A 15,694-nucleotide genomic window follows, 5' to 3' on the forward strand; every position below is an offset into this window, starting at 1 on the left:
TGTTGGGGAGTGGAAAGCTGAGGTCATGTGAGACCTCACTGATGCTCCTGACGGAGCCTTAGTGGTTTCATCTGGTGGCGCATGGCAGCGTCATAAAAGCCATAGTTTAACTCATCTAATTCAGGTGAATACTTGTAAAGGTAAACAAGAATTAGGGGAACTATTGAATATTTGTCCAAATCAGGTAGAGGGTGCTGTCATATACACTCTGGAACTGTGGGCATGGAGAGAGTGATTCCAGGCAAACCAGAACTATTTAGAAGCATAGTATACATTTCAATGTTATGTGGTCTGGTTGTTATAAGAACCTTTCTAGGATATTCTGCCTTTGATGGGCATGTTCACCTACAAAGAATTTTCAGAAGAAGACAAATGGATCATTTATCCACCTACATTTAGTTTCATTCATTAGTACATAAAATAAACTACAGTTGACTTTAGGTCTCAGCTACTATCCCCAATCTCAGAGTCAGATCACTGGATGACATGAATTAGAAAAGAATTTAACTTTCCTTTAATCTAAAATTTTAACTACTAATTATTTCTTCTGAATTAATTCCATATTTTTAACAGACTCAAAACCAATAGAGTTCTGTTAACCCAGGTCTCTTGATTGACAACTGAGGAAAATGGAACCTGTTCAAATTAGTGGCTTTCCTTGGTTGTTCACCTTTTTTGGTGTCAAACCCAGGCTAGAACCCAGGCTTCTGTTATTAAATCCAGTATTCTCTTCAGTACCATGGTTAAATCATTGAAGAATTTTGTGTCTAAATAAATTCGATAAGCTCTATGTCCTTTACTGCTGAAGCGGTCTACAAAAAAAAAAAAAAAGGATAAAATTAGAGAATTATTTACATCTGGCTTTATCCTCTTGTGAGAGCATTTGGATTTGAGAGCAAGTGGCACCCTGCCAGTGACAAATGGAGGCACTGAGATTGCCTTCCCATCATCCGCTACCTTTTATGGTGTCGGGGGATTTCTTGCTCTCCTTTGTGACCCAGCTGCAAAGCAGCTGTTGTTGAGGCTCCTGCTTTTCCACTCTCACAACACAGCTTTCCTAACCATCCCCACAAGATTTAAACCTCTGCAACATAAGTGTCAGCACTGAGCTCTGTGAGCCAAGGCCGTCTCTGTGGGGTCCAATCAGCGCAGCCACTTCCCATGCTATTGCTAAACAGTTTGGGATGAAGCAATCTAGCAAGTGCTCGCGAAGCTGGTCATGACAAACAAGAGGCACCCATTGTACAAACAGCCCAGCTACATGGTTAGTGTTGCTAATAAATAGCTGAGATTTGAAGCTTTCTATTGCACTAATTGCCTAAACTGAGATCCCATTGACCACTCTATCCATCTAAAGCAAAGTTTCCTATTGGAAACCATTTTCTATGAACTTTTAGTGCCACCTTATGGACCACAGAATGCTGATAAAAATTGTGGTTTCTGCCTTCCTTCCTTTTTTGTTTGTTTATTTGTTTCTCTTTCTCTTTCTTTCTTTCTTTCTTTCTTTCTTTCTTTCTTTCTTTCTTTCTTTCTTTCTTTCTTTCTTTCTTTCTTTCTTTCTTTCTTTCTTTCTTTCTTTCTTTCTTTCTTTCTTTCTTTCTTTCTTTCTTTCTTTCTTTCTTTCTTTCTTTCTTTCTTTCTTTCTTTCTTTCTTTTCTTCCTTTCTTCCTCCCCTCCCCTCCTCTCCCCTCCCCTCCCCTGCCTTCCCTTCTCTTCCCTTCCCTTCCCTTTCCTTTCCTTCCTTCCTTCTTTCCTTTCTTTTTTTCTTTCTTTCGCCTTGTACAGAGGAGGTGTTCATAACAATGACAGTAGGGGTGACTGACCTTCTGTGTATCACTTAGGCCTTAAGATTTAATCACATGTATCCACTGGAACCTGTGACCTTCCTCACTCAGGCAACAGCACTTCCCAATGAGAGTGTGCATTTAAGGAGTGTGTTGTGAGTGTTTGCTTTTTCAAGATATTTAATATTTTCATGCATTTATGATCACCTACTATGCCTCAGGCCCTCGACTAAGTCTTGGTTCAACAATTCTCCTGAAGTGGTTTACAATTAAAAGAGAAGCTAACAAATGGTAATTAGGGTACGTATGGTAAGTGTCACAACAAAAGTGTAGGAATCAAGTGTCGTTAGAGCCCCAGGAGGAAAAGACTCAGCTTAAAGGATTCTGGGCAGGTTTGATTTGGTCATGGCCATAACTGGAAAGCTATCTAAGACTTCTCAAAAAAAATTTTTTAAGTTATCTTTCCTTTTAGTTTTCAATTAAACTAAGAAAAAAAAACCTAGGCTTTAATTTTTATTCCTAGTTATGATTTATGTTATGTTTTCTGTGTTCTTTTTCAAAACACTCAATGTGTCTCATACCCTTCTGCTGGCTTTATCACTTTCTCTCCCCTTCACAGCCAGGCACATTGACAGAATTGTCTGTAATTAAGTATCCTTTCCTCACCCTGTCTCCCAAACTCCCACACCTTCTGGCTTCAAGATCTATTCCATAGAAACAAACCTTACTAAACTTACCAGTCATCTTTGTGTCACTAAGTCCAGTGGATTTCTTTCATATCCACTGCCTTTGGCCACCCGATTCAGCTTGATGGACAAACTGCATCCTTGATATCTCAGAAGTACCTCAAGCTCTCCCATTCTCAAAACTGTGCTCATAATCTTACTTCTTTAACCTGTTCTGCCTCCAAAGCCATTGTTTACCAGCATTCCTTCAATTTCACAGTCAGGAACTTAAGATCATTTTTGTTACCTCCATCTCTCTCATCACACCCTTTCCCTCTCCTATCCATGCTGTAATTCTATCTACATTGCCTAAATATTCCTCATATCCATCCACTAATCCTCATCACTCTTTTTTAAAAGCCTGGACTAATCTGCCTACATTCTTTCTATTCCCAATCCAGTATTATCCGCACTTCCCTGAGAGTGATATTTACAAAGTAAATAAGGACAAATTCCCTCATGTAACCTATATATAGAGAGTATAGGCATACTCTACTCTTTCCTACAGTTTTCACCTAGCCTGCCTCTACTCCTCCTCTGTCTCACTGTGGGCTGCATGAAGTGTTTCTGTGTTTCTGCCACCAGGGCTTTACCTTTGCTGTGCCTCTATGCAGAATACTAAAAGTCTGAAGAGATTTTTAGAGCAAACAGCAATCTTTTTGGAAACCTTCCCTGAATACTGCAACTAGGTCAAACCAGCGGTTCTCAGTGAAACTCACAACCATTGTTTGCGTCATACACATAACAGCTACAGTTTTGGCAGCATCATGGGGCAGGGGTTGTATCTTTTCTTCTTCGCCGTTTTCATCCTGGTGTGTTTAACACAGTGCTAGGCACATGATAGATACCCAATAAATATTTGCCAAATTAAGGAAAGCAATGAATAAATTCAATGAATTGATGAAAGTTTATTGTTTTAATTAAAAATAGGTATTTTTCTTTTTGGTTTATGACTCAAAGATGTGTACATTATTCTAAAATCTAAAAATAGCCAATTTTGATATTTATAATGATTTGCATAATTTTAAAGTAAAATTCTAGGATATTTTACCTATACTTTTATTATAAATTTTATTCAAACATAGTTTTTACTTACTTCACCACAACTTACTCAGACATTTTAATAAAATATCGGAGCACTGTTCTTAATAACTGAGATTATAGATAGAGAAGAGTTATGGTGAGACATTGCTTTTACATTGACTTTAAGCTTAGCATGGCAGTACAGTGTAACAGCCTAAGTCATATCTTGTCAAATTAATTATCTTCCACTAAAATGTTTTTACAGTGTGTGTGGATGACCTCTAAGCTTAAAGGGAAAACATACAAGTGAACAGATGTAGAAAGGAAACGAAAACTCATAACAGGAAATCTGAATAAGCTAAACACCTTCAGTTATGTAATATTTTAGAAATTAGCTATTTTTTATTTATACTTTAAAATCTAGCATTTTTACTCAATGTCAAAGCTGTGGAGAAAGCAACATATAATTTAAATGTTTAAATTATCAAACATTTTAAATATTTATAAAAGGCAAGTTAACTTTTTAAAAATAATTATTTTAAATGGTCCTATATGTTTATATTTTATAATGCATATTAATATTTTTTTCTCTTATCAAAAACATTAAAATGTAAGAATTTTTGTTGTTGTTGTTCCCTTTTTTGCTTCTTTCTTGGCATTCTTACAAGTCTTCTTTTATTTTACGTTCATGCAAAGTACCAGATATCTGTTGTTCTTCTTTATTGGCTGGTACTTGGTCTGTGGCCTCCTATCTGGCAGTCTTTCTGTGAATTAGTTTTCTAAAGTCTCTCACTCTAGCATCTTAATCAAACAGAACTTGATTATTCCACGGCACATGCCCCTTTCTACCAATACATGCTCCCACACAGTCTTTCCTCTGTGAATAAATGGTACCTGCATTCACCTAGGTGCTACAAGCTCCTGAGTCACCTTTGACTTTTGTTTTTATGTTATACCTATACCCATTCTGTCAGCCACCTGTATTCAGGAGTTTCTAAATGTAGCCATAGCTCACCACTTCCACTGCTTTCACTTTAGTCTTAACCATGGAGTATTGACAACTTCCTAAGTGGTCTTCCTGTTTTCTCTTTTGCGTTTCCTACAGTAAATTGTTTCACCCAAAATTTAGGGAGTTTTTGCACATCTATTTAAAATCCATGGTGTTCTTTCCTAGTCAAAAGAAATTTCAGTGCTTGCTTCAGCAGCACATGCACTAAAATTAAAATGACACAGAGAGGATTAGCATGGCCCCTGCCCAAGGATGACATACAAATTCATGAAGTGTTCCATATTTTGTGCAGTTCCTGGAGGCTGTTTGACCCTGTGCTTGTTAACATCAAGGAAATTTTATGAGTCAAAGCAACATGTGGCATCCAGTATTAAAACTGTGGTTTGTACTACCAAAAAAGAAAAATTAATTCCAAATTTCTTACAGTGAATACTAGGTCCTGAAGGATCTGATCCCTCCTGTCTGTCACACTCACTTCCTGTGATGCTTTATGGGGCATACTCTACTGCCACCATATTTGTTTTCTTGTTAGGCCCTAACATTCCATGAATGCCAGACCTTTGCATGGCTCACTCACTCCCTTTACTTACTTCACTTCCCAAATACCACTAAAGGCCTTTCTTGATCACTTTATGAAACATCACTCCACCCCACCCCCAGTTGTATATTGTTCTCTTTTTTTAGCCTGTATTATTTTTTACCAGAGTACTTAAGACTAATTGACAGAGTCACCTGCTCCTTTGTAAGCTATCCATTATATCACTAGAATGTGAACTGCAGGAGGACAGGAACTTTGTCTTAATTACCAAGACCTGGAACACAGCCTGTACTGTAGTAGGAGTTTTTTCTATTTCTATGGATTGAAACGTCACATATCTTAAGCCTTCTTTTGCCCTTCTAAGTTGTACTGTGTTGTACTGTGTTCTCAAGACACTTAGTTTGACAATAACACAGCACTATTTTTTGCAATCTACTCTATGAAATACCAAGGGACCAACCCTATCATTTACCTTTGAACCCCAGCATTAAAATGATCCAACTATTCAGACAGTGTTAAATCTCCTCTTAAAAACATTCTTTCGGTATTTTGATTTTTTTTAAGGACATAAACTACTATTTAAAACCTGAGTTTTGTTTTTAGCAATGGATTATGAAGATCTCTTGTGGTTTAAATAATTTTCTACAAAATCATTTTAATAGAGTCATAGTATTTCATTGAAATGACATTAGGTTAACCAAGTCTATGCTGGTGGACGTTGAATTTGTATAAATAGTCCTTCAATGAAAATAAATACCCACCTTTTTGTACTTACAGGTATTTGTTTTTTTTCCAAACAAATACCTAGAAATAGAATTGTTTGGCCAAAGTGTATCTATGGTTTAAAGGTTTTTGATATATATTAAATTGTTCCCCATGAAGATCTTACATTTGACTATATTTTAGCTATATGTAATATAAGCACCTATTTTTATGAACTCTCAGTAATATTTAGTCCTTTGACTTTGGGGGGAACTTCATTTATAGAGGAATAATACATCTCAGTGTATTTATTTGCATTTTAGGCAAAGTGAATATTGAGTAAGTTTAATGTGTTTTTATAGAAATATTGGCCATTAGTTTTTGATATTTGAACACTGTTTATTTGTGTCCATTGCTCATGTAACATGTCGACTTTCAGGCTAGAAATTCAGAGGCTTCAGGATGATCTACTTTTTAAATCTTTGAATGAAATTCAGTGTACTGTGGTCTTTCATTCCACTTGATTGGCTATTTTCTTGCAGCTGTTTTGTGGCCTCCTCCCTCTCCTAGGGATTCACCTAAATCTGGGAGGCTTAATGGTGTTCAGAAAGCTGGAAAGGAGTCTACAGCTGTGCTATCCTGAACAAGCCTGATCCCGTCTGATCTCGGAAGCTAAGCAGGGTCGGGCCTGGTTAGTACTTGAATGGGAGACCACCTAGGAAGACCAGGTGCTTGCTGTAGGCGTAAAAAAAATAAAATAAGAGAAAAAAAAAAGTTTCTCCTGAGGGCCCACCTTGTTAAGAAAAGAAGAATGCTTTTCAAAATAGTTCCTTTTCCCCGCCCCCAATAGAAGCCTGAGGGGATTTTTCTCTGGGTCTGAGCTGATACCTTCACTTGAAGTCTGATGGCTCCACAGGAGGACTTGGGATGGGTATCAAGGAAGCTTTGCTCAGGTTAGGAGGCCTGGTTTGGGGATGTCCAGCCTTGCACTAGGAATAGTACAGAGCCAGCCCTCTATGCTGAGGTTTTGACAGCTACTCTGGATGCTACCCTAATTGGTGTGAGACCCACCTTATCACCACTAGCCACCCTCAGTGTCACTTGATATAATATTTCATTGAGCTTAGGCCTTATGAAAATATATTCCAGGTATCATTCGGACAACTTCTGCTTTGGGATACTTATAGAAAGTGGGACTTGGGAGACAATTCAGGGAGGAAAAACACTTATCGATAAACTATTCAGCCACATTTTTTTTGTATCTGGTATCCTTATTCTATTTTATTTTAAAGCATTCCAGAATAAATATTATTTTCTCCCTTAAAAAATGGATGTCATGGTCAAACTTTAAGTATCTGATAATTCAGTGGAAATATTTTGGTAATATAGTGATAAAATATTTCATCATGAAGGTTACCCTGCCCTGTCCCTTCACTTTACCTCTAATTGAGGTTAGTTCAGGTTGATAATACATACTGACTTAGAGGGACATGAGAATTAAATGGTTTGATATAAACGATCTTGGTTTATAAAAATTAGTTGAACCGTTAGATTTTTTTAATGATTTTTTTTCTTTTGAGGAGGAAAGACTTTTATATATTGAAGACACTTCACATATGAACATTATGATGTTAAAATAGACTATCGAATAATGCTTCTTCTATTTGTAAATGGTAGTCCTCACAAGCTAATTTTCAAGACTGTTTAATTGCTTTTTCCTTTGCACTCATTAAACTATAATGCATGTCTAAACTACACAGTTACCAAACTGTAAGCTTTGGACTTGTTATATTGGCTGCTTCTGTTTCTTATTTACTATATGTACACAATTACACTTGAATGAGAAATGATGTGATTTTCATTGATTGTGAAAAATGACTGACATTCACAATTGTCAAACATTTCCAAAGAATAAACAATAAATGTGTGGAAATAGTTGTTAGATACACAACTGCAGAATGAGACGCATCCTACCCCAAATTTAAAACAGCCTCTAAATAGGACCACCAAAGAGAAATTCTCTGGTTTGTTTTAATTATTATTCCTACCAGTCCTGAAGACATAGGTAGTCCCTGGTTAGGATATAAATATTTGATTGAGAATTGGACTATTTCTGAGGAACTCTTTTTATAGTTTTATAGACCTTAGTTCTGTGACAACTTCCAGATGTGAAATGGAGAAATTACTACTTTGTTCACAACTCTACACAGGAATATTTTTACTAAAAAATAAGTACAAAATTTGGTTTACGTTTTATTCTTCAACAATTCAAGCTGAAACCATAGTAGTATAATTCTCTCATATTTAATATTTATGAATGCTTTCTTAAGTGGGAGTTCCAGAACTGTTTGGGGGAGGGGGAGAGTTTGTGTCTCTGTGTGTTTATTGTGTGTTTAAAAAAATATATGTATCTGTTTTAATATTTATATATTTTATAGTTTGAAAAAGTATCGATCAGCCATTGGAAGAGATGCTGCTTGCCTTGTACACCCACTCTGATGGACCCGTTTCTGAACAGTGGTAGTAGTATCCAGTTTAATTAGTAAACAAAATAAATATGCTGAAAACAAATCCCACACTGTGGAAGAGGCTATGTAAACTTTACTGAATATTTATCTAACATGTAAATGTTTTATTGCTGCCAATCAGAAGAGGACCTGACAAAGCTTAGTCCTGTTTGGAGATTTTTTTTTAATTTAAATAATATTATCTTGTGTGTGTATCTTTAATACTCAATATAGTGCTACAAATAATATACTAATATAAGTATAATATAAGCATATTAATAATCTCAAATCCCTAATCCCTAGGTACTGGTGCAGCCCTGTCCGGGAAAGTGTCATTTGTGCTACTTAAAGCCCACCTGGTTAATTCTTTGCATCAACACCAATATTCTAACTGCAGAGAATTCTAAATGTCTAATTTAGAATTATTTGAAATTCTGATGTTTAAAAAGTATATTTACCATGTGTTTCCTTAGCTCTGCTTTACATTCTTGACTTCCTAATCTTTTGTACTTCAGTATACTGGGTTATTGCTGTTTTAACTAATTTGTGTGTGGGTACACTGAATAAGGCATGTGTATACTCTAAATACTTACCTGGAATGACAATTTTACAAAAGCTAAAGTTCCACTTGCCAAACACCTTATTTTATATATGAAAGGATTTAGTCTAAAATTTTAGATTCCACATTGTATAACTGTAGGGTGATCATAACGACTCTCAAAAATAATCATATCTTCACAAAAGATTAGGGACCCTGCTGGGACTAGGAGCCATTACAGAGGGCTTTATAAAAAGATGAAACTTCAACCAAGGCTCGATGCATAAAATGCACATAAATGAGTAAAAAAGTGAATAATATTACAGAGCAGAAGAAATAATTAAGGGAAGACATGGGAGCTTTGGTTAAGGCAAGTGATAAAATTGACCTAATAAAATATAAGGATTTATCCAAGAAGATTTGAACTAGATTGTGGAAGATTTTGAAAATTAGACTGATTCTTAAGTAGAATGAGTGAGAACAAGGAGCTATTGAAATATTTTTGAACAAGGGCATAACAAAAACAGTTCTGCTTAAGGCACATTAATCTGGTGAAATGAAATTCAGCGAGTCAGGAAATCTGAAATCTATTGTTGCACTCTAGATGTGAGCTGAAAGGCCTTTAATTTGAGGGAGGGGAAAATGTTAGGAATGGGAGTCATTTTTAGGGAAATTATGAAGTTTAGTTTTTACCATGACATGAAATTCAGAAAAATATTTTTGCATTTTGGTAATTAGGAGCCAGACAGTAACTTCGAACTTGGAAGAATTCTTTTGAGTAGATAGAAGGAAGAAAAATCAAAGAATGTCAGAGCTTTGTGTGCCAGATCTGAAGCTAGTTATTTCCATTTGATTTGTGATTTTCTTAGAACCCTTCAAAGGGTTCATTTTTTCCAAATGAGGAAATAGAGATTCAGATATAAAAGATACTCAAAATCACACAGTTAAATAAGTAGAGGCAGGAAGATTCAAACACAGGCTTGTCTGTCTCTGGGCTAGTTCGCTTAATGACAATTGGAGAAATTAATTGTTTGTGCACTGAACTCTGTGACTAATTCTCTTAGTTATTGGGTAATATGTTCATTATGTGCCTCCTGCAACTAAGACTCGAAGGCAAGCACTCTGCGTTCACGGTTATACCCCCAGTACTTAGAACTGTGCAAAGCAAATAGTAGGCATTCAATAAGTAATTTTTAACCTACAAAAATAAAGGAACAAGCAAAGAACAAGTCATAGAGCTGGCAGTAGAAACTGAGCCTCTCAACTCACATTTCCCTTATTTGTCACAGCTGACCACAGTCCCTTTTTCTTGGTTTTCTGAACCAACACACGTGTCCAGAAATCCCAACCAATATATGAAATGAGTAATGGTGTTTGATGTGAGGAGTTTGTACAACCAGTGGCTTATTCTGTAATTCTTGCTTGTAGAAAATGCTGATGTACTCTAAAAGACACCAAGAAAAACCTGCTGAGAAATAACTTTTTCCTCTCCACTTTTTCAACTGCCATCCCTTTACAGCAGTAATAGGTGAAAGAATAAATTTGATTAAACATAATGTTACCTCTAAGCCACTTCCTAAGACCTAGTAATGAGTCTGGATAGCTTACGCATTTGGTCGACCCTTGATTTTGTATACTTTGTAAGGATTTTATTTTCCTCCTTATTATTTGGCACTTGACTAAAAAATAGTGGTCAAAGCAGAAACATAGGTTTTTGCATGATGGTTTGATACTCTTTCTCTCAATCTCCCCACCCCAACACCCACCGAAAGCATGGTCTGGCTTTTCATGTGTTTATTTTGCATCTAGGAGTTATGGGGTTCATTTCTTTTCATAACCTGGTCTGTGGAACAGCCAGAGACCACTGTCCTTTGGGTTCTGATGTACGTTTTTTTAACACTACGTATTATTGTTTTGCCAGTGGACTATGCACAACTATTTTACCCCACTTACTGTGACATTGATAAATTAACCAGCTTCTTCTCTTCTATACTGAAAAAAAGTTTACAGATCCTTTTTTCTTTGCATAATAACATTTCCACAAACTCTCTACCAATACAGTTTTCATTTTGCATCTTTTATTATCATCTGTAAGTTCTTCATACATCATTTTCCAATGACAATTTAAAGGCTGACCATGTGTTTTTGCAGTGGTGTATATAACAAAATATATTCTTTGTCATGCAGAATTTTGCATTCTATTGCATACTATATATATAAAATATATTCTTTGTCATGCAGAATTATATATATATATATATATGTATGTACACACACACACGCATGAAATAATATTTATTGCAAACTTACAATATGCCTAGTTATTATAATAACTATTTTGTGTGTATTGCCTTGGATAATTCAATAATCTTATGAAATATTTATTGTTATCTTTTTAAAAAAAATACACTTTAATTTTAGAGCAGTTTTAAGGAGAAATGAGGAAGTCAATTTTGTGATTATTGGGTTACCACTAACTATAGGCAGCAGAGGCCACAAGTAGGTCCTACCTGTTGGGAAATGGTGAATAAAGGATGTAACAAGAGTAGATTTTTTAAAAATTGAGTCAATGAACAAAAAGGAGGGCATATATAAATGAGTCAAAGTTGCACGGAATGTAGAATATTATTAGGTTAATCATACACCTCTGGCTTTGGAAGATTTATCTCCTTAACAGTTAGTTTAAAATATATGTGAAGAAAGAAAAAAATATCACTTGAAGTTCATATGGGTGATAGAAGGAACGAGCAATTAAGATCATTTTTCTTTACTTTGGACCATGACTTCTGGACACCATCCAGCATCTGACTGCCACTTGCAGTCAGCATCAGTCTTCATTCTAACCTTACAGGACAGGACAGAACTCTCTAGGAAAGTTCTTCAGTTTTTCTCTAACTTCAGGCCACCCCTTTTTGTTACCCTGTAGGCATTTGTGATTCTGAAGCAATAACCAGGTGAAGAATGTACACGTCTAGAATCTGAATTAGGATTTTTGTTTCATGAAAAATCAATTTATTGCATATAAGCCTTTCCCTTGACTTTTTTGCTTACTGCTCTCTGAAAATGATTGTAATGTTTATTTGAAACTATAGTTAAGAAGATGGTCTGCCTTTAGATTAAATCCTGGAGTCCTGAATGACAATGTAAAGATAAGCAGTGGTTGTTTGCAATTCAACAAATATGATGAATTTTTTCATGTATAAATTTAATGATTAGGACAAAATCATCTTAAAAACTGAAATGGCCATAATTCTTTACAAGGAAGAATGAAGAAGAAGCAGATTGAAGGGAGAATATATAATAGAAAATGATAATGTTTCTCGCCATTCCTTGAAACTATCTTATCTGTGAAACCATTTTTTCACTTTTTTTCTCTTGCTTCTCTGGCCCCTTCTTTTTAATCTCTTTATGAACTCACTCTCATTTTCTGTTCTAATCTTGGTGTTTCCCAGGATTCCCACTTAAGTCTTCTCTCTCAACATATTTTCCTTGATCATCTTTGTTTACTTAAAACAAAACATTTTTTGATGATAATTACCAAGTAAACATTAGTCTGCTTCATTTGGGCCCAGGAGGTGAAGAATCCCTTGTGATCCACTGCTGAATCATCCATTTTCTCTATTTTTCAAGGGTCGTAAGAGTGAGGCTGAAAAGTTCTTCTTGAAGGCTATTGAGCTGGATCCCACCAAAGGAAACTGTTACATGCATTATGGTGAGTGGTTGATAGTTTTTTCCATGCCCTCCAAATTTCTTATTAACATTGACATGAGATTTAGATTTTGCTGGTAAAGATTTCAGATTTAGCCTCATTCTATAGTCTTACCTCCTCGTTCAAACCAGTCATATTAAAGAGGCTATGCATTATATTTTCCTTAGAAATTTTTAGAGGACTTCAATGGGGAAGGTGTTTTTACAGTTGTTTCTTTTAAGGTCAGTGAGGTCTCATCAGGAAAACACCTTGCTCCTTGCCTGATGCATAGTATATAATCCAAATATCAGCTCTCTTTTCATTCTATAAGATAATGTATTATTGCTCATCAAATGTATCATTTTGAAATTTTAAAGGTTTACATTTTGGCCTCAAAATCTTGCTTTCTGGAAGATATGAATGCACAACAGCCTCTACATGCTTGAGATTGAGGTCAAGAATAAACTGTAAAGGGTGTAAAGGATGACTCTAATTCATTTTAGCCTTGGCCTTAATCAGTGTAGAGTGAATTTATATAACAACTCTGTCACACTCCACTCTGTCATTAGTAGTGAGTCATGTGTTATGTGAGGCAAAGTAATATCGCTGGTTTGGTGTTGTGTAAGATTGTGCTTATTTCTACCAGATTTGCAGTTGGAATGGCTTTCAACGAGCCAAAAAACATTTACTTTTTCTAATCCCTTGGAAAAAAAAGTGTTTTTTGACCACTGTTGGCTTTAATGTGTTAGTTATTATCAAGTAATAAACTTAAAGGTGGATGGAAATTAAATCTTGAGGAAATAAAGCTGATATGCTTGTATGACATTTAAATCTTTCTAACATTTTCCAACTAGTAAAAATGAAACAGTAAGAGGCTTGAGTGTGGAAGAATGGAAATAGTAAAATGGAGGATATACTTAGTCAACCACAATTCCATTTGTTTATTTATATTGTGTGGATATGTTTATAAACCTAGGCTTGTGATGCTTTACCTCTCCAGCATAACACAGCATGTAATTTCACACAACTTATTGCATAACCACTTCTGATTTTGTTTCACGATGCAGATTCATTGCCATGTTAAGAAGCAATCAACTAATTTAGGTTCGCTACAGAATTTATTTTTATAGGTTTTCTTATATGAAGTATTTTAAATTAGGATTTTCTTATGCATACTATTTTGGGTACCCTTACTGTGCATTAAAATAGTCCCAGAATTATTTTCAGAGTGCTAAAGGACCTCCTGTCATTTCATTTTATGAAATACTTTTATTTTCTTATCTTGCTGCCTGCATTTCCTTTATGTCACACTAATTCTACTTACTGCATCTTCTAAGGTCGTTTCCCATAATTTTATTATATGCTTTAGATTTTTTACAATCAATTCCTTTATACTTCAGCATTGCTTTATTTGAAAAACATCACTATTGTATTAAAGAGTTAGACCCCTTAGTCCCCTTTTATTCTGGCTTCTTTGTCTTTACCAACATTTCTATCTTTTTATTTATTATTATTTTTATATTACATCATAATGCTGATTTTTTTCAGTTGTGGTAGTAGGGAATATTTCTCCCATGAGAAATGTTTAGATTTAGTTTTAACAGAAAGTGCAATAAATTCTTTATTGTATATGTTATTTGGAAAACGGTGATAACATATGTTCTGTAAACACATGTGTTAAAGACTGATTCTCTTAGTCCCCCTGGATTATTTAAAATTTGGGGGCATACATACTTTATTAGAAGTACATTTATTTTCTGAGAGAGGAATGATTGCATAATTCAATATAATTTTATAAAATAGTTTCAGTATTTTTCCTCCACTCTTGAGTAGGAAATGGGAAAGTCTCAAGATGAGGCATCAAAAAGGAATAGTTAAGGCAAAATAAAATACCAACAGACAAGAGGCCCATAATTTAGTTATTGATATTTCTATCTCAGTGTGCTCGGATTGTTAAAAAAAAAAAAAAAAAAAAAGGTGCATTTAAAGAAATACCAATGATTTTAATTTAGGGGAAATCTACTTCAAATAACTAAAATGTAGAACTGGAAATTTTTTTTAAAAAATACCTAATATAACTATTTTGTTGTGCAAATAAGTAGATTGAAGCCTAGAAAAATGAAGTTGACATCCCCAAGTTAGTTGTAAGTAACTAAATTTTTGGTTCTTTGATAACTGACATTGCTTTTTCTCATGGTATATGTTCCATTTCTTTTTAAAAAATTAGTAGATAGGTAGGTGGCTGGATAGGTAGATAGATATTTTTTGTTAGTAGGCCCTTCTGTGCATAGTTTTAGAGAGCATCATCGTGGCTTAAAATTCTTAGGGAAGGGTTTTTATTTTATTAATTTTAACATGTATAAGATAGATCTAGCAGGAGTGAGGCACTGTCCTATTTTTTGAAAGTGAATAGTGCTATGTAGGAAGTAAGTAGGATGGTGTCATTTTTAGAAGGTGATGAGGTGAGAAGTTGGGTACTTGTTGAAACCAAGTAGTCAGGTAAAGCATCTTTGAGGAGATGATATTTGAAATCCATATGCTTAAGCCAGCTATTTGAAGAGCCAGGTAAGAGCATTTCAGACAGAAGAAACAGTAACTTCAAAGGTTACAGGCAAGACCAAGCTTATGTTCACATCACAGAAATAAGGCTAATGTGACTGCAGCATACTGAACCAGAAAGGAAAGTGGGAGGAGAGAAGCTCTGGCAGGAGGCAGAGATAGATAGAACCCATGGGGCTTTGTAGACCAAGCTAAGGAGTTTGCATTTTATTCTAAGAGCAGTAGATGGGACCATGTGGAGAACACAGGATTACAGAAAGGTCAGAGTAGAGCAAAGGGAACTAACTTCATTGCTGTGTTTTAGGCAAGAAATGATTGTGGCTTAGACTAGGGAATGGTTGTGGGAATGTAAATATTTTTATTGAAATTGTGCACTTACCTTCTTTAGAAAATTCTAAGATGAATAAACGTAGGGTGGACTTGTTTTCATTTTGCAATATCAGTATCTACTATATTGCAATAAGTGTTGGTTGAGCTCAGGAATATTCTTCATTCTATGTTTTTTTAAATTTATTAAATTTATTGGGGTTGATTGGTTAATTAAATTATATAGATTTCAAGTGTACGATTCTATAGTACATCATCTGTATATTGCAAAGCTGACTCTGTGACACAGTTAAT

General features: G+C 35.1%; 1 protein-coding gene, 1 non-coding gene and 1 pseudogene across 2 annotated transcripts in view; all 3 read left to right on the forward strand.

Annotated features, from left to right (window-relative positions):
* The window catches only part of TMTC2 (transmembrane and tetratricopeptide repeat containing 2), a 351,862-nt gene that overhangs the window by 264,995 nt on the left and 71,173 nt on the right, over positions 1–15,694 (forward strand). Inside the window, exon 10 of the mRNA XM_015598571.2 lies at positions 12,457–12,538. Within this exon, the coding sequence (XP_015454057.1) occupies positions 12,457–12,538 (82 nt within the window). The remainder of the gene's footprint in view (positions 1–12,456; positions 12,539–15,694) is intronic.
* Positions 4,722–4,828, forward strand: LOC112472532. Its single transcript, XR_003043638.1, has one exon. It is a non-coding gene; the product is annotated as a U6 spliceosomal RNA (small nuclear RNA).
* LOC112472451 lies at positions 6,406–6,522 on the forward strand (annotated as a pseudogene).

This window comes from Pteropus alecto, unplaced genomic scaffold (genome assembly GCF_000325575.1).
Source record: "Pteropus alecto unplaced genomic scaffold, ASM32557v1 scaffold76, whole genome shotgun sequence".
Taxonomy (NCBI): domain Eukaryota; kingdom Metazoa; phylum Chordata; class Mammalia; order Chiroptera; family Pteropodidae; genus Pteropus; species Pteropus alecto.